Source organism: Lipomyces arxii (assembly GCF_038497795.1).
Source record: "Lipomyces arxii strain Phaff 12-163 unplaced genomic scaffold V1512scaffold_23, whole genome shotgun sequence".
Lineage (NCBI taxonomy): Eukaryota > Fungi > Ascomycota > Lipomycetes > Lipomycetales > Lipomycetaceae > Lipomyces > Lipomyces arxii.
In genome coordinates, this window is record NW_027117722.1 from 748 (window position 1) to 27840 (window position 27093).

A 27093-nucleotide genomic window follows, 5' to 3' on the forward strand; every position below is an offset into this window, starting at 1 on the left:
TTATAATCTTAGAACTTAAACCGTATGTAAAAAATTTCAGGGTTTTAATACCAAGCAGTCGTAACTGGTAAAGCTTGTCTTGTTATGTTATGTTAATTCGATGCTTCTTGTCTTCTTTAGACGGTCCCAAGCAAATGAAACGAGCGCGGTCAAGTTTCCTGCCTACAGTAGATGTACTTGACTGCATGTCTAATATATTCTGATTAAGCAAGCGAAGCAGCCGACCACGCAAAGGTTTGACTTGGAAGATATCAGTTGTAGGCAAAACAACCGATTCTTTCCGTCTGAATAACGTAAGCTTTAACAATCGGCGGGCGTGCCACTTGACATTGCTACCCTTTCACCAACACGAAGTAGGTAGCATGAACTTGCATACGAACTTAGCTGCAGGTATACATGACAATATCTTCTTTCAATTCATCAGCGTAACAGAATAATCCAGTAATCATCAGTATTTACAGCGATAGTCAGTATTATATAGACAGAAGACATTATACAATTCGAGTCAGAAGTGTGTGTGTAATTAGTGGGTTTTGTACTTGTCCACTCAGAACCGTCGTGGAGGTGGACGTACTGGTGCAATATACAGCATCATCTAAAAGGCGACTTCTTCAGCCAGTACGATTGTGATCAATTGCATACTCGATACAGAATTATCATCTTATAGTACTACAGAACAATGCTGCTACTACAGTATCATAACTTATTAATTCAATCCATCCTGAGTGAGCGATTCAGTCCGGATAGCTTGCCGGTGTCTCTCGACCAGGTCATCTCAGATTTTGACAATGTCACATATCACGTCTCGACTCCAGAGTCAAAATCGAAGATTATGATCTCGCTTTCAATCAGATGTTACAAGGATTTACAGAAATACGGCGTCGAGAAAGTACTGGCTCAGAAGTACGGCCCGTATATCGTTAGCCCGGAACCTGGATTTGATTTTTCAATTGTTGTCGATTTGGACAATTTACCGTCAGAACCTGGTATGTCTGAGTAGGATGTGCAGTGCGATTGGAATTATACTGATTGTTTATTTAGGAGAGAGAGAGCAATTGATCGAGCAGATTGCGCTGTTTAAGAGAAATGCATTGGCTGCGCCATTTGAGATGGCATTTGACCAATTTGACGAGCTTGCTGCGGACGCAAAGAAGAATGCAATTGACTTGTCGGTGCCGGAAGACAGTGGATCGGATGTGATGGCGATCAACTATCGCGAAGAGGAGTCAATCTACATCAAGCCGTCGCATGATCGAGTCACTGTTATATTCTCTACTGTGTTTCGGGAAGAAACCGATCGTGTGTTTGGAAAAGTTTTTTTGCAGGTTTGTTGATTTGGATGTGATGGCGGAGAGTGTATGCTGACGTGTATTTAGGAGTTTGTTGATGCCCGACGACGTGCTATCCAAAACGCTCCTCAAGTCTTGTATTCTAGCAAGGAACCTCCTCTTGAAATTCGATCTGTTCCTGGTGTGAGATCTTCGGATGACATTGGGTATATTACATTTGGTATGTGTTTTACTTTACAATCAGTTCTACAGATCACTGCTGACCTAAAATAGTCTTGTTTGAGCGACACATTACTAAAGATAGACGAGAAAACTGCATTAGTCATATCCAGATCTTCCGCGATTACTTCCACTACCACATTAAATGCTCAAAAGCGTATATGCATTCGCGAATGAGATTCCGTGTTGCCGAATTCCTGAAAGTGCTCAACCGTGCGAAGCCCGAGGTCGCAGAGAAGGAGAAGAAGACCGCAACTGGCCGGCGTTTCCGTTAAGGTGGATTGAGAGCGCTAAGTTTTGGTAGTCTGAGTCGTGTGTGACACAGTGTAGGTTTATGATGGAGTCGAGGATTTGACAAGATGTAAGAATTGCTGTTTGATAGAAGCTGTAATTTACGTTTTGTTGAAATTGTTTGTAACAGCACTTTAAAAATGATAGCACTTATACAAAATCTCGATAAAATACGTCCGTTTAGTTTTCCTCGTCCTTGTCATCAGAATTATCGTCGCCGTCGTTGCCGTCGCCTTGCAGTTCAGCAATCATCTCTGAAAAATCCTCGCCCCCAAGAGCCTGAGCACGTTTAAGTCTGTCGATAGCTTTGGCGTATAATTTTTCTTGTTCTTCCACATCCTCAGTCAGATTAGCTAGTGAAACCTGTGCTTCGGCAATCTATTTGATTAGCACTTTACTACTTTTTCAACAAAAACCACGTACGACCACCATAAGTTCAGAATCATCCTCAGTCTCGGCAGCACATAGCTGCTCGAGTGCGTCTTTTAACGTTTCAACAGCTGTATATGCTTTAGTATTCCCCCGACGTACATCCTAGTGATAAATACCTATCGCAACCTCGTCATTTGAACTCTCTATCTCACTCTCCATATTTTCTTCAGCTTTCCTGACGTGCGGATGTGAACGCGAGAGTAAAAATTCACCTAGTGCGCGATGAAGGGACTTGTTGTCGGGGTCTTGGTCCAACTTTCGTTGCCATTGAGTAATCACCCAGGTGTACAATTCAGGATTTTGTTTGAGTAAGGAGTCAGACTCAAACGTCATTTCGTACAATTTAGAAACATCAGTAAGAAGGTTAGTTACAGCTTCAGCAGGCGATGCTGCGTTAGTAAGCATAGCTTCAGAACTAGTCTCCGACAGCTTCACAGTCTCGACGAAGTCTTCGTTAATTTCCTGCAGACGAGGCACACATGTCGTCACTGACTCATCATCGATAGACTCAGTCAGCTTTAGCGTCGCAAACGCAACCCTGTATCTGCAGCGACTGAATCGTAATTCGAAACTGTCTGGATACTGTTCGAGGCCAATGGCAGACCGCTCGAGAGCGGCTTGGATGAAATCCTCGGGACCTTCTTCTGTTACTCTGTCTGGTTTCTTTGATTTTGTCTTTGACTTTTTCTTAATTTTTGCAAATGAAGCTAGCATGAATAGTGCTCGCGCATACGCAACGTGAAATCTGGCTGGAAGTTCAGAAGACTCCGAGTTGCGAAGAATCCGATCGCACTCGTGTACTATGGCGTGAAATATTCTTGGGTCCCCTACAACAACCATAATCAGTATATATTATGACATTTCATGTGGTTAAACAAACATGGGTCAGACTTGTCGATATTATCATAGAGAGCAAACAACTGTCCAAGTTCATCGTCTGGATCAACGTCCTCTGGTATCTCGAACGTTTCTTCCGCTTCCTCTTCTGGTTCTGTAGTTCTTTTTGAGCGTTTGTTCTTCTTTGCGGATTTTGCTAGTCCAAGAGGTCCACGTTTAGTAGCCATTTCTGCTATCTTGAGCTGGACTATCGTAGTTATTCTCGAATCGCATAATTTTTTGGCTGGGACAATTCATTTAGGTTTAACATAGATGCACTATAGTTACATATTTATGACTCAATAGAGTAAGCGCTGTAACTATTATGGCACTAAATTCACACCAAGCAAGACATGTATTCAGGGGTACCAATCAAAATATATCTGGGGAGCAAGGACTAAACAATTACTTATGATACGCTTTCATCCGATTAGTTTGGAGGCTGAGTGCAATTTCAACATCTCCAGTTTGACTGGACATATGCTCCACTCGTCGGTTCTGCTCGTCGAGCTGGTTATTGATCGCGTTCGCAACAATGTTCAGCTGGTGAGACGCAATTGTAAGATCGTTTAGTCCTTGTTGAATAGAATCTTCAGTCGTAAGATCGTCTTCGTCAGGCTCAAACATACTATGTTTATTAGCTTGACGTTGCTTCTCCCTCTGTGCGTTGTGCAAGGCTTCAGCATCAGGCGCTGGACCTCGTCGATTTCGAATATCCACTTTGTTGACTCGATCTGCAATATCGTTGACGTAGTGATCATTTATTATTCCTTGTTCAATCAAAACACCGTTGTCTGCTGCCAGTCGATTCAACGCGCGTTCTCGCATATACGGCTTGGAAGAAAACGGGTTCTTGATGTCGGGCATGAACATGGACCGATTAGCGGCTTTCAGCTCCTCCAGGTTTTCGTCAGCCACTATAGCACTCTGTTGAGTTCTGTTCACTGTCTTTCCTGAATTTATCAGTATATTTCCTTGTTCGTGTAGCATTGCTACGGTTCTCATGCCATGCTCAAGTGCCTGGTTAGCCCTTGCGACCGAGTCTTGCGTCATATTTTTCGTCTCGTAGTTGACCTGCTTGATTTGGCCCTTTACGGCCGTGATTTCTTCTTCCTCGTCATCGTATTCACCCGTACGCAGCCTTCTCTCGACATCAGTCTCCATAATAGAAGGGTCGTAGTCTGCCGTCGCAGTCTGAAGACTGGGTCCGCCATAAACTGCACGCGGTTTACGGTCGCCGAACAGTTCTTGTCTGTCTTTGTCCAGCTCCTGCACTTGCTGCTGGTTTGATAGAAGGGGCGTTCTGTCGAAAGCTGAGTACGGATTTGGAGACAAAAAATGTGCTTGTTTAAGATTTGCACTGGTGTAGGTCTGTGATGATGCAGTGTACGAAGGCGCATATGCGTATGTATTTGGCGACGAGGACCGGGACGGCGACCGAGAAGATGACGAGGACAATGAGCCACTATAGGATGACTGCGGCAGCAGCGTTGTTGAACTTATGTTGTATGGATTGTCCTCTCTTTGTGTAGACTGGACATCGCGATATGAGACTGCAGGCGAAAGAGTAGGTTGACTGGCATAGTTACTGGATGCGTACACATTGTTCCTTCTGCTTGTCTGGTTTAAACCAGGGTCTTGTTCACCTGAGGGTTTCGGCGACTTCGAACGTGATCTAATAAAATTTCTCAGACCCGACATTTGTGTTTCTATTAGTTTTTGTATGAGAGGAGAGAAGAACAATATGGGGTTGAGATGAGGGAGGGAAGTCTGTCTACGGTGCGGCTGGGGCCAACTTGCGTACAGACAGGTACCATGCTGACTCAGCGCAACACGACCGTGCTCTTCAGAAGAATTGTGTTCTATTTTTGATATCGCTGCATCCTGGCAATATCTAGGTTCAAAGATATTTGGACACCATCATTCTGTGCTTGCATTCCTGCTAATCTCGTATTCTGCCCATCAATCTGTGTGTTTATCGCACTAGCAACGTAATTCAACTGTCCTGATGATACGGCAAGACTGTTAAGATTGTTTTCAATCGCCTTTTCTGTTGCAAAATCGTCTTCATCAGGTTCAAACATGTGCGATTTTTTCCCAGTCTGTTCTCGCCATTGGCGCTCTCGCTGTTCTTTGTACTGTGCTTCAACATTAGACACAGATGCCTGTTGTCCACGCGAGTCAATTCCAATGACCCGACCGGCGACGTTATTGACAAACTGTCCATGTGCACGGCCTTGCTCATCAAGTGCAATGTTATCTTGCGCCAAAAGATCGAGCACTTGCTCGCGGCGATGAGGTTCATTTGAAAACGGGTTTGTTATGCGCGGCATAAACATTGACCTGTTTGCAAGCTTAAGTTCATTAGTGTTTGACTCTGCTTCAATTGATTTCTGCTGAGTAGTGTTGAGTGTCTTATTCACACTAAGCAGTTGATTGTTTTGCTCATTCAGCATGCCTAAAGTCCGCATACCAGAATTCATCGCCTGACTGGCCAGTGCAACAGCTTCACCCGCCAATCTTTCAGTTTGTGTATTAACATGCTTGATTTGGCTTTTGGTAGCTCTAATCTCGTCATCTTCATCGTCGTATTCGCCTGTTCTTGCTTTACGCTCACTCTCAGTCTCCATGATTGACGGATCATAATCCGAATTCGTCGGCCGGAACGATGGCGAGCCTTGTACAGACAGTACTGGTTTTCTGTTTCCAAACAACGCCTTGCGCGTAGAGTCTACCGTTGGTGTAGGCGATACCGGCCTGGCATACCTACTCTGTGGCTTCTCGTAACGAACCAATGACGATGTACGCGAACTCCGAGTAGAATGTGACAACGGCACTGCATATGGATTGTCCACATCATGTATTTTAGTATCCGTACTTGAGTTAGGTGGGCTAGTCCTGTATGATGGTGGTGAAGAAAACGACGACTGATAGTGACCGTAATTCTGCGCAGCGTACACGTTCTCTCTCGACTCGCTGTAACTTGGACTCCCGCCAGAATCGACAACGGTTTTTTCAGGCGACCGTGTCAGCTTACGATTAATGAAATTCTTAAAACCCGACATTGTCGCAACTCAGCTTTGACCGCTTGTGAGTCAAAATTTATCACGAGTCGAAAGCTCGGAATTAGACTACCGGTTTGTGCGGCTCTGTTCTGCGCTAACTATTTTGGGGCTTAAAAATTACGCCGTTTGACATGCGGCGGACGTCTAGTGCACGCTCTCTCGTGCTGGTCCGAGTGATCACTCCTGATCTTCTTCATTCATAACAGGACTATGTGGTGAGCAGATCAGAAAACATGCAACGTACGACCGTGGAAACGTCTAAACACTACGCACTATAACTATAATACTGTCAATTTCACTATGATACACTATATACATATCGGCATTCCTGAACCTCCTAAAATACAATACAACCACTATCGAAACAATCCAGAGTCGCCGAAATGCATCCAAAAAAAAATACCAACTTTCTAAACGAATGCAGTGATTACAAATCCAAAAAACAAACAGACACGAAATAGTCTAATGGCTAACGTCTCTGTATCTCCGACAACGCATGCACCATACTTCTCGGCTAGCCCGAGGCTGGTCGGACGTTGCGGTCGACACGTCGAAATCTGGCCGTAGACTAGGAATATCTGCGTCACCATGCGCACGCATCGCTGTACGAAGGCAATCTTCGTGATAACCATGGCCACATTCTAGGCGGATAAAGGGACCGCTCTCTTCGCATAGGCCAAGCAAGGCTGATCCGCAATCCATATCGTTTGTGGCAAGCACGTCCGCAAGTGAGTTACCCTCGGCAGAAACTGGGTTTGACTCTGTTGGGCGTGCGTATGGATGATGTCTAACGGCATACGAAGAGCCGACAGATGAATTCCGGTTGAGTGCCTGGCCTGTTTCTGAAGTAGGACCAGTGACGGCTGGTTCGACCGGAGTGGCCGAACCAGATATTACCACTGGAGCAACAGGAATAGCTGGCGATGGCGTCTCGGTGACCGGCACCGACAGCGCCGCTTCTGATACCTGAGCTGCTGGTGTGTCTGCGCCAGCAGAAGCAGGAGGACCATGTCTGAAAAATGTAAAGAATGGCGTAAACACAAATGGCATAAACTGTCCTTGCTGTTGGGCATCGGGGCTAGGTCTCTCAGCTTCTACAGCTGTCCTGCAGAGCGGACAAGTAGTAGAAGACTTTAACCATTCTTTGAGGCAGTTCTGGCCAAAAATATGACCGCAAGGCATTTGTAGCGGTCGGTGCTCAGCCTCATCATTTCCAATTGTCGTGCCTGCAGCCTCGTCCGTCTCGGTTGATAAAGCAGGCTGATGGGCAAGGTGCTCACATGCCTCCCTTTCGACCTCGGTCAACTTTGGCTTTTCGTAGTATGGTTCGTAACAAATCGCACAAACCCGGTCGGCTGGTGAGATTTTGCTGACATCGACCTCCTTCAATGCGTCTAATGCAGATTTAGACGCGTGTGGTTTCGGAGGCTCGCCCATTCCTGGGCCGAATCCGAAGATCGTGCCCATTGTGTTTGCGTCGAAAACCGGTGGCGTGTACACAAAGAATCCGTTCTGAAACGGCTGCCCGGTATCGTTTCGTGGGGTGGCGTATGTCTGATTTTCACCTTGCTGAGAAGTTCCCTCTGCAGGATTTGGCTGACCAGAAATGTGTGGCGCGAACGCGAATGTGTAATTTATGAAGACGATATTGCCTGGCTGTCCTGGACCAGCTGGACCAGAGCCAGGCACGTTCTGCATCTGTGGACCCTGCTGGGTAGTAATGTTATTGTCTGAATTATTCAGTGAGTTGTTATCCATCACTTTTAGTATGAAGAGAAAAGAAAGAAAGAACAAAGTTGGGGGAAAGGGCTCGAGATATAAACGAACGAGATCCCGAGGGCAGATTAATAATGACGTGCCTGATTTGGTTTCAAGCCTCGGCAGGTGCGGCTGCGACATATGCTAAAAACAAAGGCGCGTTTCCACGGAACGTGCTCGAATTTCTACACAGTTCCAATATAAGTGCAGTGAGTTGCGACATTTACGGCATATAGTTCGTGTACTAGATTTATTCTTATCCGTCTGCTATGTTTGACCGGACAATGACAAGGCTTCGGATGAGTCCAAGCATAGTAATGAAGCTCGCGACGCCGACGGGGACGACGGCGAAGACTGCAATGTGGTAGATGTCGACTCTGCGTGCGCGTTCTTCGATTGCAATGTTGCTGGTCACAAAGTTCTGGATCGTGTAGGCAGCAGTGAGGAGACAGGCAATCAAGATCCATGAGGAGAGTAGATTGGCTGAGTCTTGGGCGAATGTAGATATGAGGATCCGCACTAATGCTGCCATGAGGGTGTTGATTGACAGCAGGCGTAGAATGGTTCCTGTTGATGAGTACATTACTAGCCTTTGTAGTATTAGCATGGTGTATACTCTAATATATGTTGTCCGTACCATCTCAGCATGAGACCGTCAATGAATGCATATGACAAATAGGCGCTGACCCCACCCTGCGACAGTTAGTACAATTACTTGGATTAATACAGGGACATACCCAAAGAGCAGCAAGTACTAGTTCAACAGCCCGAGCAGAACCATCAGAAGCATTGACTACTTTTGCTGCTTCACTCAAACAATTGCATATTCCATATATGCTCGATGGTAATGAGAGTGCCTTGTTCTTTAGTTGACGTTCAATAGACTGATTGAATTATATGGGTACGTACTTTACAGACCATATGTGCAAAATGCTGAGCAGGACCAATAAGCTCCTTCAAACTGCTTTCACTCACTACTGGTTTTGGACTATCTCGTGCTGAAGTAGGGTATGAATTTGTATAAGAAGTGCAATTTGGCTGTTGTCTTTGAGGATATGCTATATCATAATCTGGAGCTGGTTGTACATTTTGTCTTGGTCGTAATCTATTGATTAGTATATACTTGATTGTATTGAAGTATCAACATACTGTGATGCCAGTTGTTGATTGAGTAATCTTGTTTGCTCTGCCTCCAGTAATAAACGAAGTCTTTCTCTGTCAGCATTTTGTATGAATTCATCTTCTATGTCGTCGTCTGTAGTTAAATCATCATCAAGTGCTGTATGTCTTCGTCTGTACAGATAATTGTATTCATCTGTTATTCGTGATCTTCTTTCATTGTCATTAATTATTAGAGGATTTGTATTCTCATCACTCAAATGTGTTTCTAATCCAAGGCGTGCCATTCAATGTGTGTGTGTGTGTGTGTGTGAAATAATCCAAAAATGACTGTGAATGAACTAATTCTGTGCCTTGTTTATAAATATTTCTCGTGATGATAATGCTTAGAAAGAGTGGGGAAGAGTGAAAAATAAATGATATCATTCTTTATTGTGTAAAATACGCCACATTTTATATTGTTTACATTTTATCTCTGGATTAGAATGTATATGTAATTTAGAATAGTTATATAAAGTAATATATATGTATGAATAACATATGTATATATATAATGTAGAATACATACAAATAATATAGAAAATCCCAGTAAATTATGCCAAGTTTCACCAGTTTAATATCAACTTATACCATTAAACACGTATAAATTTCTACATGATAAATCGAGTAAATTGAATAACAAAAGATTAACTACACATATCAACATTCTTCATTAAACTTATTTATACAATCAACTCGAACAATCGTTCAAAATATTCAGGATCTCTACTTACTGAGCCCTAACCCCATGATCTTACATGAGTAGATCGTGACGTCAACGGTTCAGCTCGGGTTCGGGTCCCGTGTTCAACTCATCGCCACTTTGTCAATGCAAAAACGTCTCTAAACTCCTACACGAACCACCTCAGAAACATCATACACACAAAGAGACAAAATGCATATGAAGAAATTATTTGGAAAAACACAGTCAAGGTCAAGGTCTTCCTCAGCTGACCCGAAGAATCCTTATCTCGGTTCTCGGCCCGATCAGGACCCTGAATTAGAGGAATCAAAGTATAAACCGTACGCAATCAATAGCAATCCGTACAACATTGCCCCGTCATACACACAATCTTCAGTCCCTAGCGCATTCGACACTTATAAGCAATCTTCACCTGAACGAGGTCGGTCGCCGCCCTTGCCTCCAAGGCCAAATCGCAGTCAGTACCATACGCCTCCGCACGACAGTTCAAATAGTACGTACTCGGCTCATCCTGCTTTCGACACAGACGATTCATCTTTGGAACGTGGAAGGTCACCGCCATTACCTCCTAGGCGCAGCATTGACAGTCCGTACGACAGACCTTCATCACGAGCATCGTCCAATCGACAGTCATATTCCGCCCCACCTGTCAGATCTCCGTACTCCTCGTCTCCAGCTCGGGAACTACGGGGCACATTTAATCAATACTCTAATGCGTCAGACTACGGCAGAGATGACGTCAGTGCCATGAGACAAGAGCTTATGCAGAAGTATCGATCAAAACCAACAATTAATGAAAATGCAATGGTCGAACGAAGTAATTATGATCCTTCAATAATGCTTACGGAGGAAGAAAGAGCGGAACAAGAGCTGCAAGTCCAGAGCATGAGCTATCCGCAACATGATTACGCTTTTGAAAAGGCATCCGAACAGCGCTTAGAAGAGCAGGATGTTGAGGTGGACGCACTGAAAGACCAAATCAGATTCACAAACAAAAAAGCACTCGGAGCAGAGGACGGTGCATTGAGATACGCCGAGGAAGCTGAAGCGTCAGGACTACGAACGTTGAAAATGCTAGGCGAGCAGAGCGATCAGTTATCAAGTGCCGAGGGTGCCCTGGCAGTGACTGATAACAAGACCAAGCTCGCAGAAGATTACGCCGCCGAGCTTAAACGACTAAACAAATCTATATTAGCAGTGCACGTGTCAAATCCATTCAGATCTCGTCAACGACTGATTGAGCAAGAAACAGAAATAAGAGAAAACTTCAGGAATCAGCAACTGGATCGGGAAGCCCAGCGCAAGCGGCAGTACCTTTCTCAACAGCGGGTTGCCGGAGCAATGGGAAACACCGCTGGCGAACGAAGACGGGTCATGACCGAGACCGAACGCAAGTACCGACTAAAGATGGACCAGAACAAGCAAGAGCTCGCCGCACAATCAAAGTACATGTTTGAGCCCGAAGAACAGGATTTTGTGGACGAACGCGAAATTAATAACAAGTTGGACACAATCAGTCAAGCAAGTCAACGACTCAACATGATGGCCAAGTCCATCAATAATGAAGTGACTTCCCAGAACGAGAGGATCCAGAAACTGGACCGCCGGACACAGGACGTCGAGATTGACGTGCACCTCAACACCGCTCGTCTTGCACGTATTACGTAGTTATTGATGCATAGTATTACTCGGAGTAATGGCGTTTTTTGTATTCAATCAATCAAGATGTATAATTTAGCTTTGTATATAATTATCCTAATACGGCAAGTACAAGGGTTTCGTAGCGTGTGTGACATTGCCCCTGGCAGTTTTTGCAGGGCGGCCGAATCCTGTGAAGTACTCGTGTTAATCCCCCAAACAATGAAGAAGCTTCTCGGTATATCCAAAAGTGGCCGCAAGTCACCGACTGCGTCCGAATCTTCGGGGGATTTTAATCCATACACACGGTATCGTGAGAGAGAGCCCGAACAATCAGAGGACGAATCCACTGCTGTGCCTGCCAGGAACCCTTACGCTATAGGCAGTACGACTTTCAATTCTGCGCCGTCTAGTTCTCAGTATAATCCTTACCGAGGTAATTTCCAGTCGTCAGCCGCCAACGCAAGAGACAACGTCTACTCGCAACAGGCCTCCCCTTATGGTCAACCTCAGACAGGGGGCGACTATGCTTCCCCATATCGCACCACTCATAATCCAGGAACACACTCGGCCAGCCAGTTAAGTCAAGAAGGCTCATACGATCGTCCGAGTCCGTCGCCTGCTCCGTCGTACAAAAGCGAGCCTGTGCCATCATATCACAGTAACGACAGGTCTCCTTACGGTTCCGCAGGCCAAACTTATAGTCAGGCCTCGTTCGATGACGGCGCGTCTACGTATGCGCCATCTACATACGCCGGGTCGATGTACAGTCAGCCGAACAACAACTATGACGACACGTCCGACACCGCGTCTGTGGCGGAGCGGCGGCAACAGCTGTTTGGCGGGCTTAAGTCCAAGCTGAAATCTACTGCGATTCTTAAGAAACAGTCGTCGACCTACGATCCGTCAATCATGGAGACAGAGGAAGAGCGCGGGGAAAGATACGGCGAGACTTACGACCATTACGGCGGCGCGAACGGGTACTCGGATGCGAGCTCGATGTACGGTGGCGAGGTGGGGGAGACCGACGAAGCCGAGGACGCGGAAGTCGATGCGCTGAAGGCTCAGATGAAGTACATCAAAAAAGAAAGCTTGAAATCTTCCCAAAGCGCGAGACGGTACGCGGAGGAAGCCGAGGCGTCCGGGTTGCGGACGCTTCAGATGCTCGGCGAGCAAGGCGACAAGATCTCCGAAGCCGAGAGCTCAGCCGCGGTCACGGAGAATAACATCAAGCTTGGCGAGGACTACGTGAACGAGCTTAAAACGCTGAACAGGTCAATGTTTGCGGTGCACGTGTCGAACCCTTTCAACAGCCGCCGACGGCTGCAAGAGCGGGAACAGAAAATTAAAGAGACGTTTCACAACCAGCAGGTCGACCGGGAAAACAACAGAAGACTGCAGTACGACACCAAGCAGCGCGTTTCGGCTGCGATGGGGAATCTCCCGGGTGATCGCCGCCGGCAGCTGACAGAGACCGAACTCAAGTACCGCGAGCAAATGGCGATTCAGAAAGCTGACCTGGCTCAGCAGTCTAAGTTCCAGTTCGAGGCAGATGACGAGGACTTTGAAATGGAACGCGACGTCAACTCGACGCTGGACGACGTCAGCGCAGCGGCAAGCAGATTGAACTCAATGGCGAAATCAGTGAATTACGAACTGACGTCTCAGAACCAGAGAGTTGACAGGCTCAACAAGAAAACTCAAGATGTAGAGATAAATGTTCATTTGAACACTACTAGACTGGCTAAAATACGTTAAACGGGTCAGACATGGGGTAAATGAGGATATTATATAAGTTGTGTAAATTTTTAGAAAGATATTGGCGCAGGTGAATTAAAGTTAATGGTATTGTTCAAATTATGTACACAAAACAATCAGCGTAAGCTCAATATGCGTTCTTGCTGACGCACCATAGCCGACGCCACGCTCTCAACCATCTTGGCCTTGACCGCCATCGACACTTCGACGCCGTCGCCGTCGTATCCCTCATCGTCATCGTCGGTCGAGTGCACGACAAAACTGTGTTCGTCCGTCGACTTTGGCGACCACGGCGTGTCTTGGCTCTCAAACGTCGTCCCCGACACCAAACTGTCAGGCGAAGACATGGTCGACGAGGCAGGCGAATCGTATCCGTATGCCTGTTGACTGCGCCCTGGAGTCTGCATAACCGCGTCCTGCAATCGCTGTCTGCCTGTCTCCCAGTCCTTGACCAGTGACTTCAAATCCGACCCAAGACTGTCGTACTGCCGCATAAGTATGTCAGACGACCGCTGCAATTTCGGCGACCCCGCTGCGCCAAACGACAGACCGAGCCCGGTGCGCGGTATCCCCGGTCTAATACTAGGACCATTTTGCGCATTGGATTGTGCTCGCGACTCTTGCCGTTCTAAAGTAGCAGAGTCTTCCCGTAAAGCATACAGTTTGGCCTCGACATTCCGCAGTGTCGCGGACATGTATCTGAGCGTACGTAAATGCGACCGCCATGCGTTCGGGTATGCTGCAGGCGATGATCGCTGGCTATGTGAATCTGTCTGTTCCTCTTCCAATCTGCTGGAGCACAACTCTGCTAGCTCGGACACGTCTTCCTGCTCCAACGACTGTGCCATATCTTCAGACAGTTTCTTCACCAAATCCGACAGCGTCCTGAGCTCCTGTATCACTACTTTCCATTTGTAAACATCCCGCGTATCTCCGCGAGAGTCCATTGCCAATAAACAGCAAATTAGTTTTCGCCGAATACGATGTAGTTGTTTAAACTGCTGCTTCAGTTTCCACAACGATTCAGCCGTATCCTCTCCACTCTCCTCTACCGGCTTATTCTCCACAGTTGGAGACTGATTCAAATCGTATATATCAAGATACTTTGCCAAATCAGAATGGTTGCACAGTTCCGACAATACATCGACCGATCGCCTATAAAGCGAATAACTCAAATCGAGCACCGACGAGATCTGACTCCGCAAAGCCTTACATCGTCGATTCCCTAACGACGATTTCTGATTAATGATTTTCGACATCGACACAGACAGTTTTGTCGGCGTGTTGTATGCTATGTTTGGAAACTTGAAGCCGTGCGATACAAACTCGACTTCTTGTACCAAGCCGATTGTCCGACTGATGCTGTTATCAAATGCTTGGTTACATTCGATGAATTGTGTCGCATACTCAATCGCAGTCATGCGTGTAAACCGTAATCGCTTCCGCCACTATATGCCAGATTAGAAAATTCTGACACCTATGCAATGCACTTACAGCATGTGCGTAAAAAAATAACGACACCGAGGTGACCAGTACAAGACTAACAAGCAACCTGCACTTTGCACTAGCATACCTATCTCCCGATCTGAGCAACCAAGAAAACAAAATAGCAATGACGACGATGCAACCACCACTCCCGGCCCAGTACCTCGTCGCGTTTCTAGCCGTCAACACTTTCTGTGCCTTCTCACTCGGAAACAGCTCTGAGCCATCATCAAGTTTGCGTCCGCGAGAAAAAACAGACACGTTTTCGTGTAAAAGCTGCGATGTGACTAAAATGTACCTGAACCGTTCCAGAAATCTCGAGTTTTCACGTGGACCTAGTTTCTTTCTTAATGGGGTCTAGCTGTTAGACAGTTCGTGATAACGTAGTATAAACATACAGTGAACAAGTACTGGAACCTTAGCCGTCTCATTGAATGCTCATTCCCTAATATCAATGGTTTTAATTCAGTATTTGATCCTTTAAATTGACTTTTATTTGACACTTTTGGTGTGATGTCTTTCACGACTGAAAATTCCTGGTCAGATATCACAGGCAAAGACACTTCAGAAGCAGAAGACTCCCAGCCCTCAGAAACAGTTGGCGTAAGCTGCTGAGATCCATTGATTGTTATATCATCACCGGACTCTTGTTCAATTAGTACTGAACAAATAGTTAAAACGATAAACAAACCAGTGAAATAATCGCCCAAAGGTGAGTCTTTAAAGACCACTTGCTCTGCAGGCATGAGCCTTATTAGTTGAATCTCTGATTTGTTTATGTTTTGGTTGTTTGAGTGTTTTGGTGATTAGTGAAGAAGTTGCAGTTTAGGGTTCTGTTGTTTATTGTCCCAATTTGAGTCGGAACAGTTTATTGATACATATTATATAATACATTTGATCTGTATATGAGCTTTTTCTGCTGATTCTGTTGTTACTGACTCTGTATATACGTCTGGTTTGCTGATTGAACTGAGTGTGAACGAGTGTGAAGTTGAATACTGGCCCATTTCACAATATACTAAATACAAACATGGAGCAAGGACAGTCAAGTACGTCTGCGCTTCAGCCGACAGACAAAATAACATTTCTAGCACTAGAGGATGATTTCAAAATGCACCCTGAAGGAGTCGGTCCAAACGTCACGTTTGCATCCGACGGCGCCAGGACAGGGTTGAATGTCGAGGACTTGATTCATAAACACACCATTGACGCAGACGATCCAGACACGTGGTTGTTTCTATACACCAACCAGCATGACGGCAGGTGCGAATACTGCTTGTCTATGCAGGAAAAGGATTTGTATAAACGGCAACACAGGCTGATTGCGTCACAGCTCGCAAACGTGTTATGGGATGAGACGGTTGAAGACCAGAACTCTGTTCGCAGACGGGCAGAGTTGCGGGCAGATGAGTTTGTGAAGCAACTTAAATTGCAGGCTAATAAAGTCAGCCATGAGAAAAATCTGCGGGACTACCAACTAAACAAGAGAGATAGTCTGGACGAGTACACGCTAGCAAAGTTGATTCCCGGGGTTGATGCTGAGAACGTCAAGATTGAATGGGACAGATATTTACATGGTATGAGCAAGAATGTGAAGCGCAAACTGAGACAGAGACGGATAAAAAAAGCTTTCAAACTCGATTTGATCAAAAGACTATTACGATTGTAGTCTTCATTTTGTTGAGTTAATATTAATACACGAGTCTCTTGCAGTCTAATTACATTGACAGACTTTATGTCATACCCAATCGCCGAGCACGAATGTCTACCCGCCGTAGACCCGAGAAATGAGAGACCCAGCAATGCGTTGTGCGAACCCGGCCGACGAGCGAGCAAACATCGAGTTTGCAATTCCGCTGGCTTTACCGAATCGATCGCAACGTGTGAACGCCATTGCGTTTGTGCCGGACAGAATCACGGCAATGACGACCAGTGACAGCTGCGATGTCAATTAAATACCAAAAAAACTTAATTTTATGAAGACGTACCCAGATTAACTCGAACTTGAGTATGGCAAGAAATGCAAGAAGACCCCAAATGACGGGGGTGGTATATAGAGTAGTCCAGAAAAATCGTGAATCTGTGCCGTTGATCTGGCGTTGGGGCTATATAATTCAGTGACATTCAGCGGACGCCCAATTGAACATACGTCTGCACTCTCGAAGACCCAGACACTGTTTCCATTTGAAGATGATTCATTCCACCATCTAAATTAATTAGACATTATCCTGCTAAGTGGACACGACATACCGGAGTCCGACGAGTAAACGACCAGTCACATTCTTAACATTCCAGAAATCAGAAGCCAGTAATAGAATGACAATGATAAAAATCAAAACACTTTGAATTTCATTAAAAATGGAGGGATCAGATATTCATGAGAATGACGTACAAGTTATCAGTGAAGATAAGACCGAATATATAAGTCAACAAGGCCGCTGCATTCAATCAGTCTAAATCCATTACGCCTAAATAACCAGATCTTCCTACCTAATCTGAATCCGAGAAAAAAAGCCAGAGCGACCGGATGTGATGATAATGAGAATCTGAGCGCGTTTTCAGCTTCCTTTTAGTAATATCAGTCAGATATAGTTCATATCGTGCTTATTAATAGCACTCACCATCTTTAAACGTCTCTTTTAAGGCTCGAACGAACTTGAACTGTAGCAATTGAGCACTTGAGTCCGTCGACTAACCTTCACGATGATGCTGTTGCTGCTGCTCAATAGTAAGTAGTTGGCATCTTCACCGGAGAGAAGCTGTGTAATCCAATGATGCGTTAAGGTTTAAATATTGCATTCAATTTACACTTACACTTTGAGGTTTACATACAAAGTAGAACCTTAATAAACCTTGGCTATAGTTAGGTTGCTGCAACAAGGTTACCCTGCATTAATACAAGCCACATAAATATATGCCACATGAGGCTTGGTATACCATCAGCATTTGCTTTGGACTTCCTCTTTTGGCTATTCGACGCGTAATTGCGTCCGCAATTGCTGTTGTCGCATTATTTTAAGCCGAATTACACGCGTTAGTTGATACCCATAACATTTCTGTGTTTTGATTTTCTTGTTCTTGCATCTTGCGTACCTTGCGTACGTCCACAATGGAGGGCAAGTTTGCGCTTGAAGGTCGGTCAAAGACCCTGCGCCGTCGCAAAATCACAATCTGTCAGTCCTGCTCGCTCCGAAGAGTACGCTGCGACAGGGTTAGGCCGAAATGCCACGCGTGCGCGGTGTACGGTAGCGAGTGCGTGTACGCTGAGAATGATGACATGCACGTCCGCAAGCTCAAACGCACTCGAGCGAGCGCATTCAGCGTCTCGGATGGCGATGTCGGACTCATTTCTGCAGACAGCACGAATCAGAGGTTTAGATATGCCAATTCGGCCCATTGGGCAATGCTGTTTCGTGAAGTGAGATATACATGTGAAAGGGAAGCCGTGCACTACTGATACTGACAGGAAGATGTTGATAGAGAAATTGTGGGCGAATCCATTCTCAAGGTACAGAACGAAGAAACTAACGATCTTACTGATCAAATTAAGAATCTTGCAGGACGATATCTGCCTTCAAAAGAAGACTGCGCCAGCCATATCACTCGCTTCTTCAGATACTTCAATTCATTCTTTTTTCTCCTGTCTTCAAAAGAATCACCTGAAATGCTCAATGGACTAGTGGAAAGACTTCATCGACCTGACTACAAATTTGACAAAGACAACGATCACTACGTTCCCGTCCTGTTTGCGGTCTTGTACGGCAGTATAAACATGATCAACCAGACTGAGAAGTTCTTGGCTGCACGGTCACACCTAAACGGCAAAAAACCTGATCTTGATTCTGTGATTGAGCAGTACGGCATAGCGATCGAGCTCGCCTTGCAACTGTTCTCGTACCCTAGCCAGCCGTCCATGTCGTCTCTGTTGGCCGCCGTGTTGTTTCAAGTATTCAGACAATCGAGCAGCGGTGTCATCATTGCCGGCTCGGTCGCGTACCTGTGTCGGATCGCACAATCGATGGGCCTACATCGTGATCCGTCACTGTTCAAACAGCTCAACTTCACAGTCGAGGAAGCCGAGCTGCGGCGCCGGCTATGGTGGTTTTTGGTCTCGATGGACACCGCCGTGTCGATCAACTCGGGTCTGCCGGCAACCTTGACACCAAAATCATACGACATACGGTTACCGAGTGAGAGCGTGGCGACAGAATACGGTGGATTGCCAATTATTTTTACGAACGGTGTGTACAGGACGTGCCGGATGCTGTGCATCACCCTCAGCGACCTCTACGGCGTGGAAGAGCTATCGAGTGAGCGGCTCGATAACGTACGCTACATGCTGGCCGACAGCCAGAAAGACATGGAAGAACGGATCCACAGGATCGAGAACATTAAGATCATGGTTGATCAGGACGGCGACAACTTTAGACACGCGCATCAGATACAGAAATTGGCGTGTCTAGTGCTAGGTATAGCGAGAGAAAAGTACAGATTGATTATGCACTACGCGCTCGAGTCGCAGTACAAAAAACGAAGTAACGGTGGTCCGTCGGTCAAGAAGGCAATAAAAAATTCCTGGATGAGAGAGGCGGTCAAGTCTGCGGTCATTTTACTTCAGAAGTATGCTGAGATTTTCTTACGGGAGGAGTATGCCGGGTTTTACTGGCACGCTAGACAACACCACCAGTTCCACTCCATCGTGATTGTGCTGCGCGATATCTACGACTCGCCTGAAAAACCGTCATACCTGGAACAAATACCTGCGGTCGACGATCGCATCGGGGCAGTCGAGTCTGCTATTAACGTTACCGTGCTGATGCGTTTGGACAAATACACCCCGTTCGCGTCCAAGCAATGGGCCAATTTGATGCGGTTCAAGGACGCTGCGTTTGAGCGCAAGTTTCCTGGTCATTCTGATCAACCGGCACCGGCACCAGCATCGACGACGACCTCGCTGTCGATAGAACAGATCAAACTTGATGAGTCGCCGTTCTTGTCATTTGGATCGAGCGACACTACACTGGAACAGTTTCTGAACTATTTTGACGATGTCGATGTTGACTGGTCGCCGTACAAAATAAATTCGTAGGAGCGTATGTCGGCGTATTTTGTGTAGAAGAGCTTCGGTGACCCCTGAATACTTAAAGTATTGGAACATGTGATGCTTATGGCATAAATTAGACGAATTTCACATATGTGTTGAATTTGGGAATTCAAAATATTTAAAAATTTCTTGAATTCTTTTAGCGAAGAAAACAAAAATGGTGAAATCGTATTTGCGGTTCGAACCAGACGCCGCGTTTGGAGTGATTGCGTCAAACTCAAATGTCATTTGGCTTCCACCTCTGGCAACAGGCGGTGCGAGTGCCGGCAGGGCATTGGTTGGAGCACTCGAGAGTGTTGTGTGCTGGGACGTCAAGACCGGTGAGCGGATCTCGAAATGGAACGAGGCCAGCATCAAGGCCGAGGTCACTGCTGTGGCTGCGTATGCTGACGAGGTTGTTGCGGTTGGGTATAGTGACGGCGCGATTAGGGTGTGGGATGCGCGGACTGGAATCGTGGTTGTGAGTTTTAATGGGCATAAGTCTGCAGTTGTGGTGCTCAAGTTTGATGAATCGGGCACGAGACTGGCAAGTGGGTCGCGAGACACAAATGTGATTGTGTGGGATCTAATTTCAGAGACTGGGCTGTACAGATTACGAGGACATAAAGAACAAATCACAGGGCTTGAGTTTGTGAACGGCGAGGAAGAAGACAGTAAATGGTTACTCAGCACTGCTAAGGACGGGTTTATTAAACTGTGGGACTTATCTGCTCAGCACTGTCTAGAGACCCATGTCGCACACAGAGGCGAGTGCTGGGCTTTAGCGGTCTCAGGCACGGTTTGCATGACTGCGGGTGGTTCAGATTCAGAAATCAAAGTGTGGGAACTTGACGTGACGAGCATAAAGGACGGCGAACGCATATCTCAGCGCGGAATTTTGCGGCGACAGAGTAAAGACCGAGCAGTCACACTTGCGATTCACCCGACCGAACCGTTCATCGCGTGTCATGGCACAGACAGGGCGATTGAGATTTGGAGAATCAGAAGTGAAGATGAAGTCAAAAAGTCGATTGCGCGGAAACGAAGACGGCGGAAAGAGAAGTTGGTAGCACAGGGTGTGGAGGGGGACGAAGGCGAGCTCGATGTTGATTTAGTGAACGAGACGTATATTCCGTTTGTGGTTGTGCGTACGCCAGCAAAAGTGCGGAGTATTGACTGGGCACTATCGCCAAAACATGACAGCGTTCAGATTCTAGTCTCGTTGAGTTCGAACTGCTTGGAAACATACACCATTTCCGTGCCGGAGCAGCACAAGAAGAGTACCGGCCCTGCAGAGTACAGCAAGCAGTACGGGCTCGAGTTGGCCGGCCACCGAACAGACGTTCGGGCGCTGTCGTTGTCTTCAGACGATACCATGATTGCGTCTGCTAGCAACGGCGGACTCAAGGTGTGGAACGTCAAGACCACAAACTGTATTCGCACACTCGACTGTGGCTACGCTCTCTGTGTCACTTTTCTGCCTGGTGACTTGATTGTATGTTTCTAAGTGTAAGTGAGATGGTGTGCTAATGAGTAGGTCGTTGTAGGGACGAAGTCTGGACAAATTGAAATGTACGACGTTGCGAGCTCGAGTTTGTTAGACACGATCGACGCGCACGACGGCGCGCTGTGGTCGCTCGACGTCGGCGCTGACGGCAAGAGTATGATCACCGGCAGTGCTGACAAGAGCGTCAAATTTTGGGAGTTCAGGATTGTCCAGGATGAGATTCCTGGCACAAGAGTGAGTGTACTTTTTTTGTTCGAACCTGACTGACGAAATCAGCGAACCGTGCCACGGATGAAACTCAAACACACCCGCACGCTCGAGTTGACGGACGACGTGCTGTGCGCGCGACTGTCACCGGATGGGAAATACGTCGCCGTTTCGCTACTGGACAACACAATCAAGGTTTTCTTTGTCGATACGCTCAAGTTTTTCCTCAATTTGTACGGGCACAAGCTGCCTGTGCTGTCGATGGCTGTTTCGTTTGACTCCAAAATACTAATTTCGTGCTCGGCGGACAAAAACATCAAGATCTGGGGCCTTGATTTCGGTGACTGTCACCGGTCTATTTTTGCGCACAACGACAGCATCATGGGCGTGCAGTTCATGCCAGACTCACACAACTTTTTTTCGGTTTCGAAAGACAGACTAGTAAAGTACTGGGATGGCAACAAGTTCGAAAACATTCAGAAACTAGAAGGACACATATCCGAAGTCTGGGCGCTTGCGGTCGCGCACTCGGGCGAGTTTGTCGTGTCGGCATCGCATGATAAGAGTATTCGAATCTGGGAACAGACAGACGACCAGGTGTTTCTAGAAGAAGAACGCGAGCGCGAGATGGAAGAAATGTACGAGTCTACTTTAGTTACGTCGCTCGAGGCCGACGATCGCAGGCACACCATGGACGACGACGACAACAATCAGGACGAGGTCACGACCGCGGCCGGAAAACAAACCGTCGAGACTTTAGTTGCCGGCGAACGCATTGCCGAAGCTCTCGAGCTCGGCGTCACAGACCTGGACTTGGCAGAAGAGTACGCGACCAAACCTGCTTCGCGCCCGCAACGCCACGTCGTGTTTGCGTCGCAAGACAACATCTCAGCAGAACGGTACGTTTTGAACGTGGTTGAGTCCGTCAAGCCCGCGCAGCTGCAAGACGCACTCTTGCTCCTTCCGTTCCATAACGTCGTCTCGCTACTACGGTTCATCAACATATGGACCGAACGTGGATGGAACGTCACGCTGTCGTGCCGAGTGTTGTTTTTTTTAATCAGAATCTACTACAAGCAAATCATCGCGACAGAGACCATGCGCCCTATGCTAGACAGCGTCAGACAGAATTTACGCGACGCGGTCAAGTCGCAACGGTCTGAACTCGGGTTCAACATCGCAGGGCTGAAATACGTCAGCCGGGCGTACGAAAACTCGCACGTCAAGGACTTCCAAGACATGGAGGAACAGAAAACTCAGGCTGAAAGGGGAATGAAGAAAAGAGCGTTTATTACAGCTTAATAATGACTTTTTTTTTATCTTTTATCTTATCGAGAAGAAAAAAAAAGATCTGCGTTTTCGATTTGTGTCGAGTCTAATATGGATCATCCTTTTGGAAAGGGGTTGAATATATCACGACTGACAAAACCGTTGAGGTTTAGGGCTATCTGTTTTTGATATGCCCTGTTAATCTATCACAATAACATAGTAGAATAGATATACTGATTGAACATTTGGATGCAAAAGTGCTATACAACCAACCTTAACAAGTGCAAAGTGCAAAATGCAAATAAATCAAAGCACAAAAACGAATGGAACAAACGAAAGTAATGCACATTATAACGACTGCAAAAAAAAACACAAAACTCCTTTTAATAGTAAACGTACGATAAACCGCGTACCCGAGTACTTCCTCTTCCCTTGTATCCATATACGATAAAAAAACCATTGCAGAAACAAAATCGACAAAAAAGACTGAAAACGAAAAAATTAATAGCGAGAGAGATTGAAGATCTATAAGCAAAAGGAGCTCAATCTAGCGAAAGTCTAGTTGATGACTGAAGCCGGTCTCGGTGTCGCGGTCGGAGTCACGGACGCAACCGGAGTAGTATTTTGAGACGGCGTTTCAGTCACTGGCGATTCATAAAGCGACACGTCATCCGGTGACGGCGAGCTTGACCGCGGGCCAATGTAGAATCTAGGTGTTGATCTAGTGTAAGTCTGTGTCAGGGTTGGTGACGTTGGAGTAGACGACTGAAGTGATCGGCCTCTTTGTGGACCTTGGAACTGCGACCGTTAGTCATTGACTAACCACTAATAGAAGTACTTACAAAGCAATAATTGTCAAGGAAATCTTGATATGACGTCGAATCAATCGACGGCTTTTCTTTAACCACAGTAGCAGGAGTCTCGTGCAGCTTCATACTAGCAAGTTGCTTATTGACATGCCGCATATCGGCCGACGACGGCCCAGACGCGCGCGGCTGTCTGACCTGGTCCGGCGACATCTCGCCAGACCCGTTCGCACTGTGCGACGGTGACTTGTTGTTGATGACTTTGTATCGTGAACGGCCGAACGCAAAGCCGTGCTTTGAAGACGCCGAAGCCGGCGCAGCATCACCGACGACGGTTTCTGGAGACGACGAATGCGACGATGAGGACGCTGGAGCCGCAGTAGCAGAAGACGCAAGCACCGCGTTGAGCGAGACACGGAAATCATAACGCGAGTTGAACGGCCGACCGGCAGGCGCAACCAACTCGACCGGCGTCGGAGGCCGAGACGTTTTGATTTTTGACGACAATGACGTATCTGAGAGCGAAGTAAACAAGTGAAGATCAGAATGTTTTGACGTGGTGTAGATTGAATCAAACGAGTAATCGAGCGCGTCCGGCCGAGGAACTTTTGCTCCATGTGAATTAGGAGTATCAACTCTAGCAGCAGGTCCGTCTGGTTTAAAAGTCGGCAGCGACGATTCTGTTGACGACAGAAACGACGGCGAGACTGAAAACAGTGATGGCTCAATGTCTGTCTCTGAAAGTCGTCTGTCGTAAGAATATCGACGAGGAACAGCGCCACCATTTCGCATCTTGCGTTTAAACTCGACCTGATAATTTCTCCCATCATTGCTATCCCAAAACTCTTGACCGTTAACATTGTATCTGACACAAAAAAACAAAGTTTTGTTCTCTAGCTTCGAAAAGTCCTGCAGTTTGATTGAAAAGGTAAACCGATCGTACCCAACCGGGGGACGGGTACGGGAATGCATAACGTCAGTATAATCAGCACCAACTTCAGACACAGTTTTCCAATAATCAACCGTGAATTTTGCAGCTACCCATTTGTTGAATGCCATATTTTTGACTGAAACGTGTCCTAGTAAAGTTCTTTTGTCAGGAGACAAGAAGACACGTTCGACAAAGACAAGAGCGGACTGGTTTGGATTATCAGGGAAGTTAGGCAATACCAATTCCCAGTCGTACATCGAGAATGGACTAGAGCTGCGTTCAGGCAAGTCATCGATATCATTCACAAATCTCTGTGGTTTCCAACCAATGAACTCATCTTCCTTTTCATCGACAGGGGATGCCTGGTTAGAGACAGCCAACGGTTTCTCAGCCTGCAAGAAATGACGAACATGTTCAAGATGCGTATCAAAATGGACATTCTTAGGGTACGTCGGAGTCGAAGGTACTGACGACGGTCTGCTTGACTTGAGCGACGGTTTGACCAACTCACCGGACTTTTTGCGGACCATTCTTGGAACCGGGGTATCCTCATCATCAGAATCTTCGAACGATGAAGTAAGAACTGAAGAGACCACAGAGTAGTCATTACTAGATTTTGGAGACAATGGAGCAGAATCTGTGCCAGTAAAAGTTGAACGAGTGGGGGAAGCCTGACGTCTTTGAGGCGGCATTTGTAACACAGCTTCATGTAACGCAGCCAAGTTTTTGATTCTTCGAGAAATTCCACCGGCAACGATTGTATCAGCGTCATCGTCAAATTCATCATCAGTTGAAGTATTTGCAGAAGAACGATCTTCATCATCGTCCTGCTCTGAAGATTCAATGTGGCGAGCGCTTGGCTTTGGAAATGATTTCTCTAAAGATTGAGATACTTCTGGAGTATGAATGAGCGGAGAAGCTGACGCTAGTTCAGCATTTGCAGAGGCGACAGTTGAAACCGAAAACATTTGTCTATTTTGTTGAGTATAATAATGAGGTTTTTGAGGAGAAGATCGAGGTTGTTTATGTAAGAAAGAAGTCGAACGAGGTAGATTTGAAACAGCCGAAGAAGAGGGGCCATTCATATAAAGAATCGTCGAAGTCGCTGATTGAGGATGAGCAGGAGGAGGTAACATCGAATTTGAAGGAGCATTTGGTGAGATTGAAGGCAAAGAAGGGGTTGAAGATGTGTTGAGAGGAGAAACCGCAGGAGGGGTATAAGGCATTACTCTTTGAAGTTCTGAAATCAGATACAAATAGTTTTGTACTGTTCAATATTGCAATTTGTCTGCCAAATACCTTTCCGGTACTTCTTTTCAGTCCTTTAATTAGAAAAGAAAAGGCCTTTGAAGGAAGAAAAGAGACAAAGATTTGTGTGAGAAACAAATTCACGGCTCGGACGGACGTTTACATGGAATAGGGTTTTACACTTAAATGGCGTGTTGAGTCGTATATTATCTGTCGACACATTCAGTTCATTAATTCGACACGACATATTTGTGTAACATAATATGTTTGTATTGTGACTGTATTGTATATATTGTATATATTGTATATATTATATATATTATATACGTTTTATACTATGATTTATAGTATAGTATACATAGTACTTTACAGTATAATACAGCTACTAGAACATCGCACTATGTCAGCTTGTCAGAATAATGCTTCCTGATGCGTGTTATACTGGGGTTAAATTAAGTGCACGAACCACATCAAAAGAAGAAACACACGCCCGCAGCTCAGCTATTCCAGCTAGGTCTATGCCAAGAACCGACAACCAAGGATGATAGAATATTATGTAATGCATAAGTAAGTAGGAATCTTTGTGGAGATTCATCAATTAAGGCTGCTTCATCATCATACGATAGACATTTTAGCTGAATGCTTAATCTGTGGCGTTTTTTATTACTCGGTTTATTCCGTCGTATTATATATATATTATATATATTATATAGTACTACTATACATACGGGCTATACATACTATATAACTAATTTATGTTATATTAGCTCATTTAATCAAACAACGATTGAGGCAAGAGCAAGTACTCGAAGTAGGGTAACGGTTATTAAATATTGCACAAGGGTATTGTACTCAATATTAAAGGGTATTGTACAGATCATTTATTATAAGGGTATTGTGCACTGACAATAGTACAAGGGTATTGTACAATATAGTAACCACGAATACTTCTCCGGTATTGCCCGTTCTTCCCGGGGAGTGTCGTATTATGTCGCCGACAGTTGGGGACTCCACTACTCCAATCAGCGTAATCAAGGATTGTCTAGTCTGTTCGGTTATTGTTCACTAGTCTAGTCCCTACTACAGTGTACTACTTTACATTACAATCTATTATTGTGCCTTTACGTATTACATCTACTCAATACTTAAATAAATTTCTAAATACTATATAATGAATAAATACTATTAATTTAATTACTTCTACATCATTTGAAATTGCGGTAGTGAATGTGACATCCGGAACAGCGTCGTTTAAAGTTAATCCGAACAGCAATCAAACTTATGACTACAACCAAAGCTCGGAGCAAGTCTAGTGTACACTAATTCAGTAAGCAGCTTTTTCCGGATTTTTCATCGTTTATTTCATTTGT

General features: G+C 45.7%; 14 protein-coding genes across 14 annotated transcripts; 6 read left to right on the plus strand and 8 right to left on the minus strand.

The window, feature by feature from the left end:
• Positions 1 to 578: 578 nt before the first annotated feature.
• Positions 579 to 1968, plus strand: V1512DRAFT_229558 (Arp2/3 complex, 34 kd subunit p34-Arc-domain-containing protein). Its single transcript, XM_066913924.1, has 4 exons — positions 579 to 986; positions 1042 to 1325; positions 1377 to 1509; positions 1563 to 1968. Exons 1-4 carry the CDS (start codon positions 680 to 682, stop codon positions 1781 to 1783), a joined length of 945 nt encoding a protein of 314 aa, XP_066769613.1. The 5' UTR covers positions 579 to 679; the 3' UTR covers positions 1784 to 1968.
• Positions 1611 to 3376, minus strand: V1512DRAFT_277901 (nuclear pore complex subunit Nro1-domain-containing protein). Its single transcript, XM_066917941.1, has 4 exons — positions 3112 to 3376; positions 2348 to 3058; positions 2223 to 2299; positions 1611 to 2177 (listed from the first exon to the last, which is right to left on the minus strand). The coding sequence occupies exons 1-4, from the start codon at positions 3293 to 3295 to the stop codon at positions 1980 to 1982; spliced, it is 1170 nt and encodes a 389-aa protein (XP_066769614.1). The 5' UTR covers positions 3296 to 3376; the 3' UTR covers positions 1611 to 1979.
• Positions 3377 to 3512: 136 nt separating this feature from the next.
• On the minus strand, positions 3513 to 4271 carry V1512DRAFT_272512 (uncharacterized protein; the record flags this gene model as incomplete). Its single annotated transcript, XM_066917688.1, has 1 exon — positions 3513 to 4271. The coding sequence occupies one exon, from the start codon at positions 4269 to 4271 to the stop codon at positions 3513 to 3515; it is 759 nt and encodes a 252-aa protein (XP_066769615.1).
• A 698-nt stretch (positions 4272 to 4969) lies between these two features.
• Positions 4970 to 5737, minus strand: V1512DRAFT_212069 (uncharacterized protein; the record flags this gene model as incomplete). Its single annotated transcript, XM_066913552.1, has 1 exon — positions 4970 to 5737. The coding sequence occupies one exon, from the start codon at positions 5735 to 5737 to the stop codon at positions 4970 to 4972; it is 768 nt and encodes a 255-aa protein (XP_066769616.1).
• An 897-nt stretch (positions 5738 to 6634) lies between these two features.
• Positions 6635 to 7870, minus strand: V1512DRAFT_212029 (uncharacterized protein; the record flags this gene model as incomplete). The annotated part of the gene is made up of 1 exon (XM_066913550.1): positions 6635 to 7870. The coding sequence occupies one exon, from the start codon at positions 7868 to 7870 to the stop codon at positions 6635 to 6637; it is 1236 nt and encodes a 411-aa protein (XP_066769617.1).
• Positions 7871 to 8186: 316 nt separating this feature from the next.
• Positions 8187 to 9336, minus strand: V1512DRAFT_212011 (N-glycosylation protein-domain-containing protein; the record flags this gene model as incomplete). Its single annotated transcript, XM_066913549.1, has 5 exons — positions 8187 to 8520; positions 8568 to 8623; positions 8668 to 8787; positions 8840 to 9052; positions 9076 to 9336. The coding sequence occupies 5 exons, from the start codon at positions 9334 to 9336 to the stop codon at positions 8187 to 8189; spliced, it is 984 nt and encodes a 327-aa protein (XP_066769618.1).
• A 568-nt stretch (positions 9337 to 9904) lies between these two features.
• V1512DRAFT_267128 (uncharacterized protein) lies at positions 9905 to 11561 on the plus strand. Its single transcript, XM_066917219.1, has one exon. It carries the CDS (start codon positions 9984 to 9986, stop codon positions 11457 to 11459), a length of 1476 nt encoding a protein of 491 aa, XP_066769619.1. The 5' UTR covers positions 9905 to 9983; the 3' UTR covers positions 11460 to 11561.
• A 63-nt stretch (positions 11562 to 11624) lies between these two features.
• V1512DRAFT_267129 (uncharacterized protein) lies at positions 11625 to 13300 on the plus strand. The gene has a single exon (XM_066917220.1). The coding sequence runs from the start codon at positions 11652 to 11654 to the stop codon at positions 13185 to 13187; it is 1536 nt and encodes a 511-aa protein (XP_066769620.1). The 5' UTR covers positions 11625 to 11651; the 3' UTR covers positions 13188 to 13300.
• On the minus strand, positions 13252 to 15485 carry V1512DRAFT_277908 (Mysoin-binding motif of peroxisomes-domain-containing protein). The gene is made up of 4 exons (XM_066917942.1): positions 15364 to 15485; positions 15071 to 15318; positions 14682 to 15029; positions 13252 to 14635 (listed from the first exon to the last, which is right to left on the minus strand). The coding sequence occupies exons 1-4, from the start codon at positions 15416 to 15418 to the stop codon at positions 13304 to 13306; spliced, it is 1983 nt and encodes a 660-aa protein (XP_066769621.1). The 5' UTR covers positions 15419 to 15485; the 3' UTR covers positions 13252 to 13303.
• A 367-nt stretch (positions 15486 to 15852) lies between these two features.
• V1512DRAFT_189254 (uncharacterized protein) lies at positions 15853 to 16299 on the plus strand (the record flags this gene model as incomplete). Its single annotated transcript, XM_066913137.1, has 1 exon — positions 15853 to 16299. A coding segment is annotated over one exon (447 nt), but the record flags the coding sequence as incomplete, so codon positions are not given.
• V1512DRAFT_267137 (uncharacterized protein) lies at positions 16178 to 17387 on the minus strand. The gene is made up of 7 exons (XM_066917221.1): positions 17294 to 17387; positions 17163 to 17238; positions 17065 to 17110; positions 16923 to 17012; positions 16822 to 16879; positions 16661 to 16777; positions 16178 to 16611 (listed from the first exon to the last, which is right to left on the minus strand). The coding sequence occupies exons 1-7, from the start codon at positions 17294 to 17296 to the stop codon at positions 16438 to 16440; spliced, it is 564 nt and encodes a 187-aa protein (XP_066769623.1). The 5' UTR covers positions 17297 to 17387; the 3' UTR covers positions 16178 to 16437.
• Positions 17388 to 17614: 227 nt separating this feature from the next.
• Positions 17615 to 19903, plus strand: V1512DRAFT_292909 (uncharacterized protein). Its single transcript, XM_066918315.1, has 2 exons — positions 17615 to 18090; positions 18139 to 19903. Exons 1-2 carry the CDS (start codon positions 17782 to 17784, stop codon positions 19759 to 19761), a joined length of 1932 nt encoding a protein of 643 aa, XP_066769624.1. The 5' UTR covers positions 17615 to 17781; the 3' UTR covers positions 19762 to 19903.
• Positions 19904 to 19918: 15 nt separating this feature from the next.
• On the plus strand, positions 19919 to 22999 carry V1512DRAFT_287890 (WD40-repeat-containing domain protein). The gene is made up of 3 exons (XM_066918125.1): positions 19919 to 21250; positions 21293 to 21496; positions 21539 to 22999. Exons 1-3 carry the CDS (start codon positions 19934 to 19936, stop codon positions 22769 to 22771), a joined length of 2754 nt encoding a protein of 917 aa, XP_066769625.1. The 5' UTR covers positions 19919 to 19933; the 3' UTR covers positions 22772 to 22999.
• Positions 22951 to 25867, minus strand: V1512DRAFT_277912 (putative phosphatase regulatory subunit-domain-containing protein). Its single transcript, XM_066917943.1, has 2 exons — positions 23581 to 25867; positions 22951 to 23536 (listed from the first exon to the last, which is right to left on the minus strand). Exons 1-2 carry the CDS (start codon positions 25699 to 25701, stop codon positions 23297 to 23299), a joined length of 2361 nt encoding a protein of 786 aa, XP_066769626.1. The 5' UTR covers positions 25702 to 25867; the 3' UTR covers positions 22951 to 23296.
• Between the last annotated feature and the right edge of the window lie 1226 nt (positions 25868 to 27093).

Coding starts and splice junctions, on each gene's coding strand:
- V1512DRAFT_277912 (XM_066917943.1), bottom strand. CDS start 25,701: ATGCCTTATACCCCTCCTGCGGTTTCTCCTCTCAACACATCTTCAACC. Junction 23,537..23,580: donor TCCTTGACAATTATTGCTTT/GTAAGTACTTCT, acceptor TAACGGTCGCAG/TTCCAAGGTCCACAAAGAGG.
- V1512DRAFT_267129 (XM_066917220.1), top strand. CDS start 11,652: ATGAAGAAGCTTCTCGGTATATCCAAAAGTGGCCGCAAGTCACCGACT.
- V1512DRAFT_277908 (XM_066917942.1), bottom strand. CDS start 15,418: ATGCCTGCAGAGCAAGTGGTCTTTAAAGACTCACCTTTGGGCGATTAT. Junction 15,319..15,363: donor TTTGGGCGATTATTTCACTG/GTTTGTTTATCG, acceptor TAATTGAACAAG/AGTCCGGTGATGATATAACA. Junction 15,030..15,070: donor GGTTCCAGTACTTGTTCACT/GTATGTTTATAC, acceptor TCTAACAGCTAG/ACCCCATTAAGAAAGAAACT.
- V1512DRAFT_267137 (XM_066917221.1), bottom strand. Junction 17,111..17,162: donor TTTTCTCGGATTCAGATTAG/GTAGGAAGATCT, acceptor GATTGAATGCAG/CGGCCTTGTTGACTTATATA. Junction 16,612..16,660: donor TCAAGTTCGAGTTAATCTGG/GTACGTCTTCAT, acceptor TTGACATCGCAG/CTGTCACTGGTCGTCATTGC.
- V1512DRAFT_292909 (XM_066918315.1), top strand. CDS start 17,782: ATGGAGGGCAAGTTTGCGCTTGAAGGTCGGTCAAAGACCCTGCGCCGT. Junction 18,091..18,138: donor GGGCAATGCTGTTTCGTGAA/GTGAGATATACA, acceptor TGATACTGACAG/GAAGATGTTGATAGAGAAAT.
- V1512DRAFT_277901 (XM_066917941.1), bottom strand. CDS start 3,295: ATGGCTACTAAACGTGGACCTCTTGGACTAGCAAAATCCGCAAAGAAG. Junction 3,059..3,111: donor TATCGACAAGTCTGACCCAT/GTTTGTTTAACC, acceptor TGGTTGTTGTAG/GGGACCCAAGAATATTTCAC. Junction 2,178..2,222: donor ATTCTGAACTTATGGTGGTC/GTACGTGGTTTT, acceptor CTAATCAAATAG/ATTGCCGAAGCACAGGTTTC.
- V1512DRAFT_287890 (XM_066918125.1), top strand. CDS start 19,934: ATGGTGAAATCGTATTTGCGGTTCGAACCAGACGCCGCGTTTGGAGTG. Junction 21,251..21,292: donor TTCTGCCTGGTGACTTGATT/GTATGTTTCTAA, acceptor GCTAATGAGTAG/GTCGTTGTAGGGACGAAGTC. Junction 21,497..21,538: donor ATGAGATTCCTGGCACAAGA/GTGAGTGTACTT, acceptor TGACGAAATCAG/CGAACCGTGCCACGGATGAA.
- V1512DRAFT_267128 (XM_066917219.1), top strand. CDS start 9,984: ATGCATATGAAGAAATTATTTGGAAAAACACAGTCAAGGTCAAGGTCT.
- V1512DRAFT_229558 (XM_066913924.1), top strand. CDS start 680: ATGCTGCTACTACAGTATCATAACTTATTAATTCAATCCATCCTGAGT. Junction 987..1,041: donor CAATTTACCGTCAGAACCTG/GTATGTCTGAGT, acceptor TTGTTTATTTAG/GAGAGAGAGAGCAATTGATC. Junction 1,326..1,376: donor TTGGAAAAGTTTTTTTGCAG/GTTTGTTGATTT, acceptor ACGTGTATTTAG/GAGTTTGTTGATGCCCGACG.